Source organism: Athene cunicularia, assembly GCF_003259725.1.
Source record: "Athene cunicularia isolate RWA chromosome Z unlocalized genomic scaffold, athCun1 chrZ_part1, whole genome shotgun sequence".
Lineage (NCBI taxonomy): Eukaryota > Metazoa > Chordata > Aves > Strigiformes > Strigidae > Athene > Athene cunicularia.
Genome location: NW_020799142.1, coordinates 8,467,170 through 8,488,552, shown reverse-complemented (window position 1 = coordinate 8,488,552; position 21,383 = coordinate 8,467,170). Strand labels below are relative to the sequence as shown.

Here is a 21,383-nt window from a genome sequence, read left to right as displayed (position 1 = left end):
AGTTTCCACCAGCCATTTTAAACTATCTATCTCAAAGGGAAACCTTATGCCCCACAGCTTGTCACCTATTACATGTCCCCTCAAGTGATTCCCACCCTGATTGCCTGGAGCAGTTGGATGAAGTTGGGAAGGCGCCTTCCCACTTCACCCATGGGATAGAGGGACACATTTGCACTGCTCCCTGAACATTTCTGACCTTGTCTGGGAGTCCTGACAAGGTGAGGCACCAGCACAGAGATGAAGACCTAGAACTTGTGCTTTGTGCACTAATTGCCAGGGTGTTGGTAGCAGGGGTAGGAGGGCAGACCATGGTGGGAGGAGATGCCCTGTGCCTGACACAGCCAATTCCAGAGAACTCCACAAGGGACATGTTCTGCTTCAAGCCCATGCCTTGGTGGTGGCCTGGAGCCTGGGCCATCACTAGGGGAAGAGCACGACTGTTTCGCAGAGCTGGGAAGTTCAATCAACAGTCTGTGTCAGAACAGCAGGGCACTAGCAAGTGCTCAGCTCAGAAGGGAACCAGCAACCAACAGTGCTCATAATGGAAGCTGCTGCCCAGACCGTGGAGTTAAGAGAGGGCACTGCCAGACAGTGGGGAGCAACTGTTCCCGACAGTCAGGCACCCCAACATCTCGGACAGGAAAACAGAGGAGCCTGTTCATGAGTTAACAACACAGACCAATCAGTCCACTCCAGTTGCAGTTCTTCACTTAGAAGAGTGAAACTATCTAAATGAGGGAGGCCTAGGGTCACTGCCCCAGGGAGATGCTTCTGCATGGTGTATTGGATTTATGTGGCAAGGTTTTGGGGAGGAGGAGAAGGGAGGGCTGCAGGGGTGACTTCTGTGAGAAGACACCAGGAGCTGCTCCCATGTTGAACAGAGCCAGTTTTAGCCAGCTCCCAGATGGATCTGCTGTTGGCCAAAGCTGAGCCAGTGATTCTGGTAGTGTCTCTGTGAGAACGTATTCAAGAAGGGGTAAAAAAAATTGCACAACGGCAGCACAGCTGTGAGAAAGGAGTGAGAATATGTGAGAGAAACAGCCCCACAGTCAGTGAAGAAGGGAGAGGAGGTGTTCCTGACACTGGAGCAGAGATACTCCTGCAGCGTGTGGTGATCATGGTGATGCAGGTTTTCACCATGTAGCCCATGGAAGACCACAGTGGAGCAGACCTCCACCTGTAGCCCATGGAGGACATCCACTGCAGCAGGTAGATGTGCCCTGAAGGAAGCTCTGACCTTGTGAAGAGCCCACACAGGAGCAGGTTCCTCACAGGAACTGAAGCCCGTGGAGAAAAGCCCATGCAGGATCAGGTCTTCTGGCAGGACTTGTGGCCCTGTGGGGAACCCATGCTGGAGCAGTCCATTCCTGAAGGACTGTATTCCATGGAAAGGACCCACACTGGAGCAGTTTGTGAAGAACTGCAGTCCATGGGAAGGATCCACACTGGAGAAGTTCATGAAGGATTCTCTCCTGTGGATAGGACCCCATGCTGGACTAGGGGAAGAGCCTGAGGAGGATGGGGCAACAAAGTGCTATGAACTGACCGCAACTTCCATTCTCCTGTGCCCCTTAGGGGGCAGGAAGTAGAAGAATCAGGAGTGAAGTTGAGCCTGGAAAGAAAGGAGGAGTGGAGGGAAAGTGGGTTTTTAGATTTGTCCTTATTTCTTATTATCTTGCTTTGTCTGACTGGCAATAAGTTAAATTAATATCCCCAAGTCAAGTCTATCTTGCCTGTGACAGTAAGTTACCATGGAGGTAAGGGACCTTCATGTCCTTATTTTGACCCAGAAGCTTTTCATTGTATTTTCTTCCCCTGTCTTGTTGAGAAGAAGGAGTGATAGAGCAGCTTGGTGGGCACTTGGCAACCAGCCAAGGTCAACCCACCACAAATGACTACAGTAATGAGCTAGGGAGACACCACTGATAGCTCCAGAGAGCAGATTCCTGAGAAATCTGGGCCTGTGTCACTTATAAATGCTATCTGTCCTCTATAGGGAAAAAAAGCCTTTGGGATGAGCTGATTGAGGTATATGTGGAACAATGGGTCAATCCTGTTGCTTCCACAAAAGAGACACCCCCCAGAGTGACAAAGTTTGGAAGACATGACAGATGAATATGGAAACAGCTATGATGGTCAGGATGCATCTTTTGTAGAGACATGGGGTGGAGGTTGTTGAAATGTTGAACCTGAACCAGAGCCTACATCCTGACAAGCAGTGGAGATTGCAATGCATATAGAGGTTGAAACCATCGTAATACACTTGATATTGGTGTTTTGCAGGGATGACAGCTGGAGTATCACTGAGCATGTGTAGGTATTGCTGCCATATCCATTCCTTTTGTGTCTTATAAATTCTATGCTTCCTACCAGATGTCTATTAACATTATGGTGACAGTAAAATCAGAGCTTGCAATGAATGTAATATTTTTCTGAGAAAGATAGAATGTATTGGCCATAATTGTCAGGGTTTTGGTAGCAGAAAGGCAGCAGGAAAGTCCACAGCAAGAAGAGGCTAAGGGCTGCCTACTCTGTAACAAATCCACCACAGATCACAGCTGAGCCCATCAGCCAAGCATGGTGCCTCTGACTCAACCAGAGGAGTTTGCAGCACCAAAACCTATTTAAGAAAGAGTGGCAAATCAAAAATTTAAAAAAAAAATTTAAAAAAAAAAAAAAAAAAAAAAAAAAAAAGAAAAAGAACCCACAAGACCAGGAAGAGAAGAGCGGAGATAAAAGCCAAACTAGCAGCAGATCAAGCAGAGACCACAACTGAAGCAACAACTACACAAGTAGTAGCTGAGTGGTGGGATGTTGAAGGGACAACCACCTGTACAGGAACCACCCTGCACTGCTCCCAGCCTCCTGCACCATCCATCCCCCTCACTGAAGGGGCCAAGTGTAGCAGGCAGCAAGGGCCCTGGAGAACAAATCGAGGGAGAAGAGGTTCCACAGAGACAAGGGGAGCCTTCCTTAAGTGGTGTGTTTGTCTTCTTCTTTCTATTACCAGAATCAGTAATTAGAAGTTTGTTTACTGACAATAAATTAAGTTTATTGAAATTACACTGAAATCACTAAAACTGTTTTGCCTGCAACAAACCTGGCAATAAAATCGTACCATAAGCAAATGACGAGTGACAGAAGAAAAGGAGATAATACAAACAGGTTGAAATGCTGGGACTACAGAGAAAGAGAGAAATCAGATCCATGGAAAGGAGGCATACCTCTGGTGTAGCAGGATAGTATTCAAACCTGAAAAAAACTAACAAAGTAATGCTATAAGTAAAGTAAGCCTACCCATCTATTCCCAGCAGTAATGCAATAGCATGGCAGGGTTCTGCTTCCTGCAGCTCTCTTCTCCTCAAAACTTGTTTAATGGCATTAGCGAAGTGTGGCTCCAACACACTCTTAACGGCTATTTTAAAGGAAGTCTGTCTCCCCTCCTTAATTTAGCCACAGAACACAGCATCAAAAGAGTGAGAGCAATTCTGCCATTTGTAGATCATCAAGCATTGCACAAAAGGTCCAGTCTACACAACATTGCCCAAAGTACTTTAAGAACCATTGTCTCTCACCTAATCCTCAATTTAACAGTTTTGCAAAAGCTGAAGCATGCATGGCTCTGTGTTACTAGAATCTGCAATGGGGAGGATTTTATTCCTCTTCAAACCTTGTAAGGAAATCCAATTCAGTAGATTTTCCTAGTTGTTTAGATGGCACAATTTAAGAGAAAAAAAAATAAAAAATAAAAAAAACAAACCAACCCCATAAACACTTCTATACAGATGTAGAAGAGTTATCTAAAAACTAATCCATGGCAATCCACCTGCAGATTGTACCAGGGTCATGGAAATTAAGTCGGAAACAATTTTTAAATCCATTGTATTTCTTCTGAGAACACATTATAAGAAATTCCTGTTATTAGTAGGATGGTTCTGTATTTTAATGAAGAACTCTGTATTAAGAAAACTTGAAATTGCTTTTCTGACACAACAAAATCTTCTAGACAACCACAGACCATCAAATAAACAGTGTTTTGCTTTTGCTTCCATACACACCTGTCTATTAGGACTTAGGAAAATCTATTATAATAAAAATAAAATTTTCCATATATAATTTTGTATATTAACCATATAAAAAAGATACTAGTGATAGTCACCCTTTTTCAGAGCTATAAGCACTTGTCCAGGAGACTTCAGCTTTTCAACTCTAAATTTGTTTTACTCAGTTACATGTATATCTAACTAATTACTGCTAATATAAAAACAGAGATGTTTAACTAATTGCAAACAATTAAACTGACAGAAGTATGAATTGAAAGGTGGATAAAGAACAAAAGTTACAAAGTTCTTAAATCCATTTTATTAACTCCCCTGCTTGTTTCTGACCTTGCTGAAATACCTTACATTCTGTGCAATTCTTTTTTCCAGTCTATAAAGTGACACTGTCCCCCTCTCTCTTTGAAACAATGAGGTGTTTGGACAGAAAACAACGTTTAGAAATTCACAGGCAATGTAAGAACTGATCCCCTGGTTTTAGGTAACATAATGTTGTTTTGGGGTTTAGGAGTTAATTATGTCTTCTCCCACTGCCTTTGGCAGAACAAGCTAGAAGCTGTTGCTGCCTCTGATTTCATGCCTCATGAAAAAAAAAAAAAAAAAAAAAAGTATAAGACTGCGAACTAGTCACCAAGGCCACAAAATACAAACAGGTAAGATTTATAGCTGAACAGGATAAAGAGACCACTCAACTGGAATAATAAATGCTGGACAGAGTATTACATTACATGACATGGATGGAACTCTACAAAACCTGCATGTTGAGAGTCTTGTATGAAGTTCATATATCACATTTGATTACTACTACTTCAGAGAATGTCAACTAACTGAAATCCCACTTCTAATTAACTTCAAAAGAGATAAAACCTCAGATTGCTGTACTGGACCTACCAAATTTTTGTTTGGTTGGTTGTTTTTTTGTTTTGTTTTTGTAGTAAAGAGGTGTTCCAGGTGTCTTTGGTGAAGACATTTCAAAGCAGAAAGTATCTCATCCACAGTGGTATTGTCTAGGGACACACTGATTTAACAATTCCAAATTTAGTCCTGAATTTGAAGTGTTGTCTTGTGGGTATGTAAAGTCCAAAATTTACACAGATAATGTAGTTAAATACTTGAATTCTGCCCTTAAATGTCACTATCTTTTCAAACAAATGCAAGAATTACTATCAAATGCCCAAGTTCATAGGCTCAAGGACTGCAAGAAAGCCACTACTTACACTATTGAGCAGCTTCTTACATTAATATTTAGTAATTGCTCAGTGGTATGAGAAAGACTGTGGAATGAAATTTCAAAACAAGGGACCAAAGTTTGCTATCCTTTATTTGCACAGTAAAATACTAAGCTCAACTTAAATAAATGTAACTGATTTGTCATATGAATCAGAGAAGAAAACTCTGGTCCTAATTTTTCTTCTTAAAGAATAGAGCTTTAAAATTTTACTTTTAAATTAAAGCACATCTAGTTGTCCCCTTGATTCATAATTAACCCTGTAGAACCACCATTCCTCCAGAATTTTTTAAGAATAGCAGTCACTTTCATGAAAACAATTGAAACAAAATAATTTCTATAAAAGCTTTTGGCCTTATGACCATTCAGGTGGTGAGGCCAAAAAAAAGGTCTGCTTCAGCTTTCTCATAAAATGAAGATAATATAAGAACTAGTTAGTCTAAAAAATAATGTAATAGGGAGACAGCTGGTGAAATAGAGCTTGCACTGGAGTGGAAATCTGAAATAAAAAAAGGAATGCAATCCAGTACAGGATCTGCGAAATCACAGAAGTGACTTAAATCAAATAATCCAGTAGTAAAACCAAAAAAAAAAAAAAAAAACCAAACCACAGGAGACCTAGTAACACAAAAGACCATGGTTAAACAAAGCACCTAATTAAGAAAAGTCAGAAATAGCTGTACAGATAAGAAACTTTTTTTAAAAAGAGCAAAATACTGGCTGTTTTCTGTCTTCTTAGAAGCAGTTTATACCAAACACATATAAAGACAATCATAAAACAGAGGACAGATGCTGCAAGTAAATTAGTAAGTCTGCAGAAGTGAACATTGCTGTGCAGAAAATACATCAAGAAAACAAACAAAAAAATACAACAGATTCTGAATGTTAACAAGTTTTAATACTGAAGGAGCCAACAATAGTTGTATTAGCATAGAAAAATTATGTGATTGGAGGCTCTTGGAAAAATGACTTCTTGTCTCTCCTCTCTCTTGAGGTTTGGCCTGTACTGTTCTCATCATCAGTTGCTACTTCTTATTTACATTGCTACCATCCACTTAAGGCCCCATCAAGTTTCAGGGCTTCAGGATCAATCAGTGGCTCACTGTCCCCCACAGTATTTCATTTTTTTACCCTATTTATTTTTTCTACTTTCTCTTTTGGAGGAGGGATGGGGCAACAGAATATACAATTTGTCAAGTATGGGTTTACATCTGTCCCTAATGGGAAAAAAATAATTTAAACAGCAGAAGCTTACAATAAAGTACACACAGAAGTACTTCCTCTGGATGTTTTTCTAGCCTCCAACAACTCAGAGATCTCACAGGCTGAAACTGACCTCTTGGCATTTAAATACAATCCAACCCTTGATGGATTTTTCTTCTGTGTTTTTGTCCAGTTACTTTCCAAACTCTGAAAATACACAAATTTTGACTGCAATGAATTCCACTGCTTTGATACATGTGCGAAGAACTACCATTTTTTCATCTGAATTTCTCACTACTCATTCCTTTTGATGCCTTTTATTTCCTGTATTGGCAAGGTCAGTCAACAGTTGGTCCAGATTTTCCCTCTGTGTATCACTTACACATTTATAAATCTTTGCCACACTGGACTGGTTCTTTCCAGCTAAAGAATAGCCCAGTTTGCTGTTTCTTATATGCAACCCATCCATGATTTTGTTCCTTTGTTGGTTTTCTTTGAACATCTAGATGTTTGTAAATTTTAGTGCTTTTTTTAAAAAACAAGAGGGCTGTGGGCCTGAAAGAGACAGAATACATGCAAGCAAGCACATGTGTGCATCTAACATTAAACTTAATTTTTCAATGCTCTTGGGCAATGAACTGAGGTTTTCATGGAACTCATTATAATTCCAAAATCTCACTGCTGATAAGCGAAGTGCCCAGTTAAGAGCTTTCCCTTTTTTTTTTTTTTTTTAAAAAAAAAAAAAAAAAAAAAAAAGTAAAATAGGATAATTTATCTACACTGAATTTCCTGTGCTATGTTAATGTCCAGTCACTGAATTTCATAGTCTTTCTCCAACTCTTCACAGCCGGATGTTCCCATTACCACTCTAAGTAACTTAATGTCATGATGAAATTTTATCACTTCTCTGTAAACACTCCTTTGTATTACTTCTGAATATGCTGAATGTCACAGACTCACTGGGAGCTCCAGTGATGACATATCCACAAACCATAAAATAAAATTACAATCACTATAAAAACAGACCAGTTACTGCTATCCTGCTTAATATTTTTCACATGAGACAGTTCTTGTTATGACTCGTAGTTTTATTGATGATATTTGGTGAGGGCACCTGACAAAAGTGACCTCCACACACAGCTTCAGTCAGATTGCATCTGAAGGAGCCATGAAGCAGGTGGATAAGGAGCTCCAGTAAACTTGTAAGATATGTCATCTATTTTCAACAGCTACATTGGGCTAGCCTGATACTGCATATTTATACATGGATCTTCTAATTCCATTCTTTATCATCTTTTCCATTAATTTGGTACAGGTATTACCGCAGACTTCCTAGATATGTGAAAGGATAAGCAGAAACACAGCCAATAACATGCAGTCCTAGAGGAATAATCAGGGACTATAATAACCATAGACTCTGGAGATGTTCAGACTTCCTGATGCCCACACTCTCCAAGCTGTCACGATGGGGTGAGATGGAAATGAGGCACGATTGTCCTTAAAACATTGACAATTCTACAGCTGAACATAAACTTTGTGGCCAAAAGATCATCCCGGGATACTTTATCCTTCTTTTAAGAACTTTCTTTGCATCAAGTATCTGAGAAATTTAAAGCACAGGAGGATTGCCTTTCACATCTTATAAGGGGCTACATGTCCTTATATATACATCACTATGTCTAACACACAGGAGATAGCACCTCTTCTGACACAGGTATTTTATTTGTGTGACAAGTATTGATAGGTCTATAGATCAACAAAATGATTGTTATATTAAAGGATATGGACCTCATTAAAAATGATCATATACAGAGCCTGCTTTGCATCACTTGAAATAACTTCTGACTATTAAAGGTTGTTCTGCAAGGGCTACTCCAGATAGATGCTCTCAAGTCTAACCAAAAACTCTAGTCTCCAAAATCTCTAAATATTCACTAAAATTACTGTAGACAGTGTTTGTCAAAAACCTTTGAATAACAATCAAAGTCTGTACACATACATTTTTGTAATTTCCGGGTGCTTCTGCCATATATTCTCCAGCTGGTGTTTGGTATTCTCACTTCTCTTGCAGAAGAAGAAATACAGAAATAATTTTCAATGGTTAAAACACTAGTTAAAATAAGTCAGATTTACTGAAGATTCCCTGATCTCAAAGCTACCTCTTATTTTTTTAAAAGCTCAAGCAAAACTGCTTGCAGATCTGTTAAAAGTCTTTAAAAGTCACATCCTGGGCTCTGAGGAAGCTGTTTTAGAAAATAAATCCCATCTCTGGGATGGAAGGATGAGGAGGGAGTGAAAGAAACAAGAGAGATCACAAGCATAATCTTAACTCAGATATCGAAATATCAACCCATCTGAGGGCTAGTGCTTGGATCAGTACAAGCATATACTCACAAATGTTCACCACTAGTCAAGCATATTTAAGCATACAGTGCAAGCTGAATTGGAATGGTAAACCTCAAGGGTTAAAAAGTTGCTGTAAGAAGCCAGATTTTAGCTGATGATACCCATTTTCATATAACAAAGGAAATATAAAGAAAACAGAATAGGTGTGTCTGAAGTTGTGAAGGTATGACAGGAAAAGAAAATTAGGTGTTTAATATTTGCATAAGAGTAATGCTGTGATGAATGTATAAATAGACAGTATGATTTGCTGGCATCTTGTTGCTGAATATTATTATGCCAATTAAGTAGCAGAGAAGTGCATTAACAAAGAATTATAGAGTCTAAGTGAATTAGAAGCTATCCCCAGCCTCAAACTGTGCCCACTCATGCACAAGCAGGCACAACATTTATTTACATCTGAATTAAGTGAATTAAGCTAGGAGCAAAAAGTTACAGAGTCTGTGCAGATGGTAACATTACAACTGGAATACTCCTTGAAAACATACTTAGCTTTTCTGAGATGTTTAGGAAGTATTTTGTGACAGCAAAATGTCAAGGAATTACAGAATATTAGGCACAGATGTAATGCATAAGAAGACAGGAAGAAAAAGTAAAATAAGTAAAAGTGAATTATGCTTTACACCCCTTTCCTGACTGTCTGAAATCCTATTTCTCTTGACTGTTGGCTAGACTGATGGTAGCTTAAAATTACAGGGGAACGCTCATAGTTTTCATAATCATTGTACATTCAGTTAAAATTATTTTTTGATACCAGAATGCCAGCATATTAATTCCTCCCAAGTCTCAAAATCAACATATAGCACTTTCCAACATTTTTAAGGGATGGATAATTCTTTTTTTCTACAACTATACAGCATAAGCATAATGATCCCAAGGAGACTGTACCTAGCTGTTTAAAACAGGAAAACAAGGTATCAGGTGATAGAAATAATCCATTCAGGTTTTGAGGCAAGAAGCTTGGATTTACAACAGTGTCCCAGAAGCCCTTATACATAAATAAAACTGATTCACATATTACCCACTCTGATAAGACAGTAAGTACTTGGGATAGAATGCCTACCTTTTTATACCTGTGCTTGTCACTAGGTTAATTTTTTCAACCTTTTTTTGATACTGAAGGAGTAGAAGGTCAAATGTTGGGGGTTTTTTTAGCCATCTGTTCGCAGTATGCTATGCTTATGTCCTCATAAACAGAAGCAGCTCCACCCACAGTGCTCTCTGATTGCTTTGTACAATATACCACCAGCCTAACAGTGCCAAGTACGCCTGCTGTGCAAACCAGATCATTCTTCCCTCTGAACTAATTGCATCCACGGCTCCAAGTTAACAGAATACTTTTCTGTATCACCTTTGCAAACCACAACAGCTGTTGCAAGAAAGCCTGCAGTGCATACTGTAATACTTGTGGTCTCTTCCTCAGTTGTGGCTATGCAAAACATCCAGGGATAATGTGCTTCTCTAGAGGGTGCCAGCTCATGGAATACAAGAGGTAATCAATGTAATCATATTAAAAACTATAAAAGTCACCTTAAGCCACGTGTTTCATAAGTTTCTGCTATAAACTTTGTTCAAGTTCATGCTTTGTCATTTGTAAAAATTCCAGACCATAAGAATGATGCTGGATCAAGACTTATATTTAAATTCTTCTGATAAATTTAAATATGTTGGATTCATAAATATATTTCCAGTGGGACTTTCTGGAAGAGCTCAATTGAAATTTCTTCCAAAATTCTTTTCAAAGTAAAAAGCTCTGCTGACTGAACTGTTGAATAAAAGAGCTTTTCACTGAAGATATTTTAGATGTCAATACTAATTTAAAACAACAACAAAGTTTATTAAAATATACTACAGTATCTTTTAAATCATTCAGTATAGGAATTTGTATTACCCACAATCAGTGAAGTGTGATCTTCTAATGCCTCCAATTTATTGCATCTTTGTAGTATAGCTTACAATTCAGAATTGCTAATCTCTTCATTATTAAAATAGCTCTTTTCTACCTACAGAACATTGATTAAAAACTCAAATCACCATTTGTTAAAGAATGTTAGTTATAACAGCTTCTTTTTCACCTACAGATGATGCCTGCAGGAATCATAGCCTCTTTTCCTTCAGTACCCCTTTTCTTTGGCTACTGTCATATCTACCTTATTCTATTTCTGGGAGAAAAACCTGTTTTCTTAAATTCCAAATATAGTGATGTACTACTAATATTAATCTTGCAAAACTTCATTACCAAACCAAAATTTCAAAACATGAAACAAACCCTCCTTAATTCAGATAGACAACCATTTACAGAGTATTTAAATCAATAGGAAAATAGGAAATAATGTAGAAATAGGAAAAAGCCAGGAAAACCTTACAGTGTTGGCCATGATGTCTAGCTCATTAAGAAAGATGAAACAGAACACAGTCACAGGGTGAACAAAATTTAATCCGTAAGAGTGCTGATGTTTGCTTACAGACAGTTTTATTATAAACTTTTATCATGTAACTGATAATTTTAACTTTTAGAAGTTACAGTGGATCACACAAGTACCTCTAGTTCATTTCAGTGCAAAATGACCAAACTTAGTTTAATACGTAGTTGTATACACAGTGCTTAAATGTCGCCTTTGCACTGCTCCATGCTCAAGTGGTGTCTTCATTGAGCACCACCTCTCAGCAGTTACAGCACAAGTTCTGACTTAGCACTGTACTACCTCTAGCAAACTAACTCCACTTAGGTCCCACTTCAACATGGGAAAACATTTTTTTTTTTTCATTAAGGAAGCTGTTTCTGCATTTGAGGACTCCAACAATGTTCTTAAAACAGCACCATGTGATTTGAATAATCACTAGCATATAAAATGAAAAACAAATCAAATATTGATTTTAGTTCTGGTATATTTGGTAACAACCAAACAAAACATCATACTTTAAAAAAAAAAATTAATACACTTACTAACTTACTACTTCAAGAGCCACTGTATTTTCATTTTCACTAAGAATTTAAACCCTTTAAAACAAGAGTTGCAATGCAATTCCAATAAAAAGAAGGGTAGGGACAGCAGAACTTCCTTTACAAAAAGATCAGGTAAGAGGTAGAGTGTTAATTCAGACAGGCTGTAACTGCAACTGTTAAAGGCTGTGATCCATGCAATGCAGAAAAGTATACGCAAAGAAGCAAATCTACTAGGAAAGTTTTTGCTATTCCTTCTGTCTGCTTATATTTTTCCCCAAAAGCTTAAGAGTATGATCATCTGCGTCGCTGCTTCATAACTCAATGCCTCAGAACTTTCTCAGCAAGAAAGTCTGTGTCTCACCCCAGTGATAAACCATATCTGACAGTTGACTTCTGCAGAGTTTTAAACCCTCTATTCAGGTGCACACTGCAAGGGAGTGAAGGTACACATTACCCTGCCTACAATTAGCATCTGGAAGACTGATTCTTGAACTTTCAGGGCTATCATGGAGTTACACGCATTTATCCATGTTCGTGTACAGATTATCATTACCACACTTAACCTTTGTTCCTATAAAATTTTGTACAACCCAAAACATTTTAAAATCCAGAAAACTATAATGGGGAAATTTTCTACAAAATCACATGTAGATGTGATTTATACCTAGTCTTTCTGGTGCAATAGCTTCCTACATTAAGAGCAGATTTGTTTGTAAACAGCAAATGTTTTTTTCATTTTCCTGTAATACACAAATACATTTTAACATCTTACTGAAATCTAAAGTAATAGTAAAGTAAATCTGAAGTAAATAATAAACTTTTAAACTACATTTTGTTAATATTTATTAAATATCAGTAGTTCTCATGAAATTAGGAATGTTTTGGAAAAACACATTTCACTCAAAATCACATAGCCAAAGAAGAAAGCTTAAGAATATTAATTCTAATTAGACTTTTTCAGAACACCAATTCTAAGCATGTAAAACACTAAAATGTCTCTCTTTGCCTGCCATTTTATCATTAGCAATTTATCATTAGTATCATTATACCCTTAAAAAACAATTCTTAGTCTTTAGCAAAGAGGTACTATCATGTTTCATCATTGTTTTAGAAAAAATATGTATACAGACACATATGTAGGGAAAACTGTAAGTATCAAACATAGTGGGAATGGTGAGAATATCCAGCAAATCTTTAATGAAATATTAAACATTTTGTTTGTTTATAAATATGCAAAATAAATATTTTGTATACTGAAGCTCATCTCTACCACCATTTTGTGGTACTATCTCAAAAAGTGAAAAATGTTTTGTGCAGCATCATCAATACTACTCACTTTTCCAAGAGTTTCTTGGCATACTTTCATAACATGATTTTCACTCACCCTACCACTTCAAATTCTTTTTCAGTTCCATTTTGCATTAGGCAGGATTTCAGAATTTTAAAAGAATAATTTGTATGTTAAATGATCCATAATTTTTCTGTCCATTATTTTAACAAAGCAATCATTTTAACAGATTGATGGATACTAACTACATTTTACATTTCACTACAAGGTTTAAAAAGATTTAGGGACGTAAAATGCCAAAATACAGATGTATTTAGTCCACATTCCTTGGACTGTTAGTAAATACTCAAACTGTAGTAGCATTTATACAGCTAGGTTCAATTCAGCTAGTATTTAACATAATTGGCTTAAGCCACTGTTTACCAGGATCATAACTACACTTACACAGCACATGCTGTGACCACACACTGCTGTGGTAAGACTGCTATTGAGATTTGTATAAGACAGAGCAGTTTAAACCAATTGCTTCAAAACTATCTCAAGGAATAAGCACAATCAGGAAAACCACTCTCTCAAGGGTAATGCAGATAAAATTTTAAGGCTCAAAGTGTCTGTGTTTGAAAATGGAATTAAACACTGAAATCTCTTCAGACTTCAAGGGTGCATATTCTTCAATATTTGACTATGATCTCATCTAGCACTGCAATACTTCTTGCCTTTTCTCCCTGGAGAAAAGAACGCTCAAGGGGGACCTCATCACAGTATTCCAGTACATAGAGAGAAGCCACAAAGATGACAGAGGCTCTCTCTTCACAGGAAGACATGTAGAAAGGACAAGGGGAAATGGGTACAAGTTGAAGTGAGGGGTTTCATCTCAATATTGGAAAATCTTTTACAGTAAGAACAATCAATGACTGGAACGACCTTCCTAGAGACATGGTGGAGACCCCATCACTGAAGGTTTTCAAGATGTACATCTCATCCAGACTTCCTTTTCCACAGAAAGATGGACCAGATAATAATTTCAGGTCCCTTCCAACCTGGGCCATTCTAGGATTCTTTAATTCCAGCCCAGCAGAGTTTTGCAGGGTATCGCATATGAAAGACAAAAACTATAGCATGAAGAAGTGGTCCTAAATGGAGAAGTGAAGAAGTTAATTATAAAAATCATAGATCGATTTGAACGGGAAGGGACCTTTAAAGATCATCTAGTTCCAATCCCCCTGTCATGGGCAGAGACACCTTCCACTAGACCAGGTTGTTCAAAGCCCCATCCAGCCTGGCCTTCAACACTTCCAGGGCAGGGACATCCACAGCTTCCCTGGGCAACCTGTACCAGTGTTTCACCACCCTGACAATAAAGAATTTTTTCATTATATCTAATCTAAATCTACCCTCTTCCAGTTTAAAGCCATTACTCCTTGTCCTATCACTTGCAAAAAGACCCTTACCATCTTTCCTGCCGCCCCCTTTAAGTACTGGAAGGCTGCTATAAGGCCTCCCCAGAGTATTCTCTTCTCCAGGCTGAAAACCCCAGCTCTCTCAACCTGTTCTCAAAGGGAAGGTGCTCCAGCCCCTGATCATCTTTGAGGCCTCCTCTGGACCCGCTCCAAAGTCTCCATGTCCTTCTTATGTTGGGGGTCCCAGAGCTGGAGACAGTACTCCAGGTGGGGTCTCACGAGGGTGGAGTAGAGAAGAATCATCTCCCTTGACCTGCTGGTCACACTTCTCTTGATTCAGTCCATGACATGGTTGGCTTTCTGGGCTGCGAGCACACATTGCTGGCTCATAGTCAGTTTTCCCATCCACTACTATTCCCATGTCCTTCTCCACAGGGCTGCTCTCAACCCACTCATCACCCAGCCTGTGTTTATGTTTGGGATTGCCCTGACCCTTATGCAGGACCTTGCACTTGACCTTGCTGGACTTCATGAGGTTTGTATGGGCATAACATAAGAAAAAATCTGAAAGGAACATAATAAATTCTCAAATCAGCGTGAAGTATTAGAGACTTGGTAGTTTTCAGAGTCTCTATGGACCTTTACTCTGAATAATTACCTTCTACAACCCCTTAAAGTTCACTCATGGATTCCTTGCCATAAGATCAAATCACTCGGATAACCCAAAAGGCCTAAGAGAACATTATGTACTTCTGACAAAAAAATCCAGAATATTGAAACCATTTGAACTTTGAAAATAGAATTAAGGAATTTAGTTTTAACATTGAGTTCTTCCATAATGATAATGTACAGACCAGATTAATAACCTCACTTCTGTCCTCTCGGATACCTGCTGCAATCAGAAATAGATGAGGCAGGGTGTATTTTTTTCATAGATAGGTTTCTTGTTAGGTGTTTCTGACAGGCACCTCAGGTGACATTCTACTTGCATCTGTGTGACCAAATTAATTTATTTGTAATACAGAAGGTTAAGTAAGAGGAGAACTTATCCTGATGTATTATTCATTTTCTGTACCTTATTTACTCAATGCTATGCTTGGCAGGTTAAAAAAAACACTTCAGGTCTACACTTAATACAAATTCTTTTTATGCCCCTGATTTACACTATAATTATATAAAATTTTGCCTTTTGGAACAGTGAAGTTTTGAGCTTAAAGAACTTTTCAACTATTGGACAAAACTTAATATTCAATGAATTCTGCTGGTTTATCCATCACTGACTATCTTCTTTACACTCATTTAAATAAAAGTATGGTTCACAGGCAAAATGGAATTATAACACAGGGAACAAAATTCCAGCATGAAGTTGATTAAAGAAAGTATCTGGAAAACACTTTATTTCCAATATCTTTCCCATATGGAAACTGGACTTCACCCCATATTATTTAATTCCCTTGATTATTCTTAAGAGTTATATGTTATAATCAACCATCACTTCACAGGCTGGTAAGCTCCTAATTTATTTTTCTCAACAATAATGTGCAAGAGTGAAGCAGAGAAAAATAAATGTTAGTAAGGAATAAAGTGAAACAAGACAAACACCATTACCATCTACATCATGCATCATGCCTTCTACAAGAACCTCAGTGATCAAGACTTCTGCCTCATTTTGATCTGTAGCAAAACTGCTCTTATATGTGATTTGGACAGTCAAATCAAACTATCTAATGGAAACAAGTATTTCAGAACATTTATGAATTTTTGAATTCAAATCAAAAGCCTGCAGTGCCCAGAAGTTTCAAAAAAGTACAATAAATACGGAACTGCAAACTAGTTATAAACTAGAACAAAGACTGGAGTTAAGACAGATACTTAAACAAGAGTTGTGTTCACTGCATTTGAAAGTTTGAGGTGTGCATTTTTCTTTCAAAAGAGCTAGAAGCTCTTCACCCTTCCAAGAGCTGTGTGCTCTGCCACACCCTAGGTCCTTACCAGTATGACAACAGGGAAACTGGTCAGGAGGAAAATCAGGAATCTTATTGTAGGAACCAACACAAGAGAAAACCTAAAGCAATGGCACCACTAAATTTAGACATCAATTTGACTTCCAAACAAGTCTGAACTTATATTACAGACAAGTTCCAGCCAGAGAAGAAATGTAATGGTTGACCAGTTTTTCCATGCTCCATTGACCAGCATATGACAAAACTACAAAGACAAAAAGTTACGTTTCCTTTCAAAGACTTATAACAAATCCAACCAGTAACATTCTCTAACTTCTGGATTTAGAAGTTCTTGGTTATGAATGATGCACAATGCAGGTAACAAAACTGCAATGTGCAAAATCAGAGCCTTTCCTAGAAAATCTGTAATTTGAGCATTTAACTTACATCATTGTAGTACATAAAGAAATGCTGCCTGGTGTATGTATGACACAAATAAAAATTATTTCAATCATGTAACAGGAGAAACAATCAAGTAACATGAGAAAAACTTACTCAACAACAGCAACTGAGTCACACAAGATTACGTTTTATCTTTAAAAAGTACAATTTGGTACTCCTGTACCAAAGCCACACTCAATTATCCACTATAAAATTTACTGAAAAGTAGCATCATACCATTAACAATGCAGCAACAGGAACCTATGTCCCCTAATGTTATTAACATTGTATTACAATCTAGGATATTTTCACTAGGCTTAATCCACATTGGCAGTTCAAGTGGGTGGGTGTTGATGTTCCTAAAGGGGGGTGGAAAACCCAAACGCCAAAAAACCCCAACAAAACAAAACAAAAAAAACAAACCTCATGTGGACAGTATCTATTCTGCTTAAATTCTAAGGAACATTTGCCAAAAGTCATAAAGTTTTTAATATGGTGGAGACCAAATATGCAGGAAAGAGTGTGACACTTTCACAAGAGGCTAAGAAATTCAACTTTCAGATTTCCTATTGCTGCAATGTAAAATACAGGAGAGAAAATAAATGCTTATTTCACTGTCTATGTTGTAATATTTTAGGCAACAGGCAAAAATTTTCCAATGCAAACCAGTTTTCAATTTTGCAAAACAACGATTCGCTATGAAGTTCAACACTTAAAAGAAATAAAAATAAATTTTAAGTGACAAAACGAAAAAACCCAGTATTTACAGTCATCTTCCTCATTATTTTATAGATTCTTGATTTAATTATTAAAGTTTTCCTTATCTTGTCACCTGGTTACAGCTGAGAAGGAAAACAGGTTTCCATGATTTTCATCCTCACAAAGACACTCCCTTCTGGCTGGTCAGAAAGCAAGCATCTATTAGACACACTTAAAATTTTTATTTTACATATTATAACTCACCTGCCTGGGAAGGCGGAAGAGAGAATTTTTGTAAAATATATCTTTAGCCTGACTCCACGTTCCATCAATGATGATCATAATAGATGAACTAGAAGACATCACAGCAACTTCTTCCAAATCGGTTGCTTCAGCTCCAGGATATAAAATTAGAGTACTGGGATTTCTGCACACAGTTGCTAATTCAGGATACCTTCAATGCACAGACACACAAAATGACAATAACTATTAAAAGATTTCACAATAAATACATACTTCCAGATATTCCAAGTTATAAACCCACACTCATCTTCTCCAAATTTTACTTAAGTTTTAATAAAAAAGTCCATCACTCAGCTACCACTTTCTCTTTTCAACACCTCAGAAGTAGTTGGTTCTCCCTCAGCTCCTAAGGGGGAAGGAGAAAACCACCCACAGAAGTAATCAATGGAAGCTTGATATAGTAATATATCAGGAACAGAACATTAGAAATTCATGGTCCACATCTACACGACATTTTTGAAAAATTACCATCTCAGGTTTCAGTTTGGTTTGGGTTTTTTTTAAGTACTACTTCTACAACTACAGTCCCCAAACTTGTACATTTTCGTCTTCCTTCCTGTTGGCTTCTGCATTTGGCAATGGTACCAGAGGAATAACTACTGTCTATTAAAAGTTCACTTAATGTACATGGAAATTCCTGAAGTTTTTGCAGGACACCACTGTAAGTTTATAAAAATCTATGAAAGGCACTGTCATTTAAGTAGTACTGGAAGCCTCAAAAAAACCCCAGTGGCTGGTAAGGGAAAATCTGAGAAAAAGCCAGCCTTGTAACAGACTGCATTAACTTTCTTGAATCAAGTTTCAGCAGTATCATCATGTAGTCTTCAGAATCGTCTCAACCAGAAAGCAGGAAGAAATATAAAGCAAAGGCTGACTGTCTGAAGCACATGACAAAGCATAAGAAATTAATTCTGCATAGTACCTCAGAGATTATAAAGAGTAACTGATGTAGTAGAACAGCAGTATGTAGTTGAAATAGCAGTAGTGAGTGTTTGTGCTCTGAAGTGAAAAGGGAAACCAGTATGGCTTATCAGAGAAAATCAGGTGTATCAGAACAAGGTTAACAATAGACAGCACATAAAGTGGGCTCTCCATGCTACCTATCAAAAACCACACAGGATCATGAACACAGACACAGGCAGAATGTAGATCTCATAAGTCCACACAGAGAAATTCCTAATGCTGCTGTGACCTCACAGGTTTTTGGGCAGGGCACCTGCACCACTTGTCCAATAATTAAGCAAGAATCTTTCTTCTTAAAATGGAAAAAAAGCATTAGAAAAGGTTAAGGAAGAAAGAAATGCTTAACAATGGGTTCTGAGTTGATATATATTAGGTGTACTTCAAATCTGTACACTCCATTATCACTCTCTGGGGACTTACATGAAAACACAATTTTATGTGTTAGATTCAGGCCGAATTGCAGTGCCTAAGACATTGAGATCCTGAGCTTAAGACCAACATAGGACCATATGGGAAATATCTGAAATAAAAGAGGAAATTAATTCAGTGTACCAGTATGCCAGATCTAGTATTGCAGTATTTGACCATCATGTCTCCAAGCAAATATTCCAGACTGATTCAACACTATGTGTTTCATTACTAAAAAAAAAAAGAGTAATGATCTTTCTTTCCAAAATGAACAATAAAAGAAGGGTAGAGACAGGAAAACTGTAAGATAAGTCTGTGGAAAATAGAAGTACATGGAAACTTCTCCACCCACTACTTCTCTAAACTTTACTTACGTTATGGTGATTTGGTATCACTTTAGTTTAACCAAGAATTATGCTACACAAAATCAAAAGCAAGGCAGGTATCTCATCACAAGCTACCTAGCACTCAAGGTTTAAATCTTGAAAATCAGTTGTTAATTTCAGATGTTTAAGAACCCAATTCCTCAAGAGTAAAGTATCCTAATTCTGTGACAGCAGAGCTTTCAAACCACTAACATCTATTAGATGATTTTTAAAATATATATATATATTCTTAAACTAATCGAAAACCATAATGATTATGAAGCACTACAAGTTCGTATTATGAACACTACAACTGAAGTCTTGGTCTTGAAAACAATGGTTTTCAACACATGCTCATCCAAGAATTCAGATCACTTCAGTTTACAACAGTTTATATGCAAAATCAAAGGTAGGGGGGTGGTTCAAACAAATTCTGTAGCTTTGTCCCACAAATTTAACCTAGGATTTGAGGACTGATTATGCATACACTGCCATAAAAAAAAAATCCTATCACTTTGCAAACTACTAGGAGATGCTGCTATCTTCAAAGAGTTCACTACCCACAGACTTAATCCTGTGACACTGAGCACATGCAGAGAGCTATTTAGTACTCTTTCCTCCTATAGAAACAGGTTCTCAGAAATATATGTTGTGCAACTCATTCTAGGTCATGCTTCACACTGACAGACACAGTCCATGTTAGTAGCTTTATTAAAACACGTGTTTTCCCTTCATAAAAAAAGCTTGTTTATCCTTCCTTAGTAGAGCACAAGAGGAATGAGCCTAATGATTTGCTTAGAAAGGGATATAGTTCGTATAAAACAAGTTCAAAAAGTTTTTTGTACCTATTTCTGTACAGGCACATCCTATAATTTCACTGTTTGTTTTGTACTTGCTGGAGTTTAAGGCTTTTCTTCCTGTTAGTTTGTTGCTGATGCATAGCTCAATTAGACATTTTTCTATTCACATACTACCACCATTAAGAATTTGTTGCCCGAACCAGTTTTTATGTACATCCTTTGGCTGCATTTAATTAGATCTGTGAAAGAAATTTAAAGTCTCATTAAAAGACCGAATTGTATCTGCTACATAAAAGTAATCTATTAACTGAACAAATTGGTATGGCATTCAAAAGGCAAGTACGTATCAACAATCTCACTTCTCTCAGCCACTTTGCAAGAATATGTTTCTGACATACTTGCTTTGGGTAAACACTGTAATACAGTGTATTTAATCACATGCCACTTCTGAAATACTGCTATAGGGCAGGATTTTCTCTACAAGAATCAGATGTTTTAAAGGAAGCTTACAGAAAACAATTCTGAAGAATTAACCATTTCACTGTAATGCTGAAACAGAGTTGTTTTATGCTGAGCTCTTCTGAGAACCTGACCCACACTCTATGGTACGACTGTTTTTTCACTTGTATGCTTAAGATTACTACAGCATGTAAGTAAAAGGACTAGGAATTAGATTTCACAGAGCTTTACATCTAAAAGTAAGTGCATATAATTCTACTGTAAAAACACATTCAAACAATGTTAATATTGATTTTTTGATTACCAATCATTTATTCCATTGTTTAAGTACAAGAGTGATTTGAGACAAATATATGGCGTATACAGGAGACAATTTCATTAAGGGTGATGTTTGTATTCATGACGACTCACAGAATATTAAAGCATACAGGCAGGTTTTGAAACTCTCCTCAGAGCCACAGCAGAAGCTCCTTCC

General features: G+C 37.4%; 1 protein-coding gene across 3 annotated transcripts in view; it reads right to left on the bottom strand.

The window, feature by feature from the left end:
- Positions 1 to 21,383, bottom strand: part of DTWD2 (DTW domain containing 2) — a 93,540-nt gene that overhangs the window by 18,337 nt on the left and 53,820 nt on the right. For all 3 annotated transcript variants that reach the window (XM_026865588.1, XM_026865586.1, XM_026865587.1), the window contains exon 4: positions 17,875 to 18,064. In XM_026865588.1, coding sequence (XP_026721389.1) covers positions 17,875 to 18,064 — 190 coding nt within the window. The remainder of the gene's footprint in view (positions 1 to 17,874; positions 18,065 to 21,383) is intronic.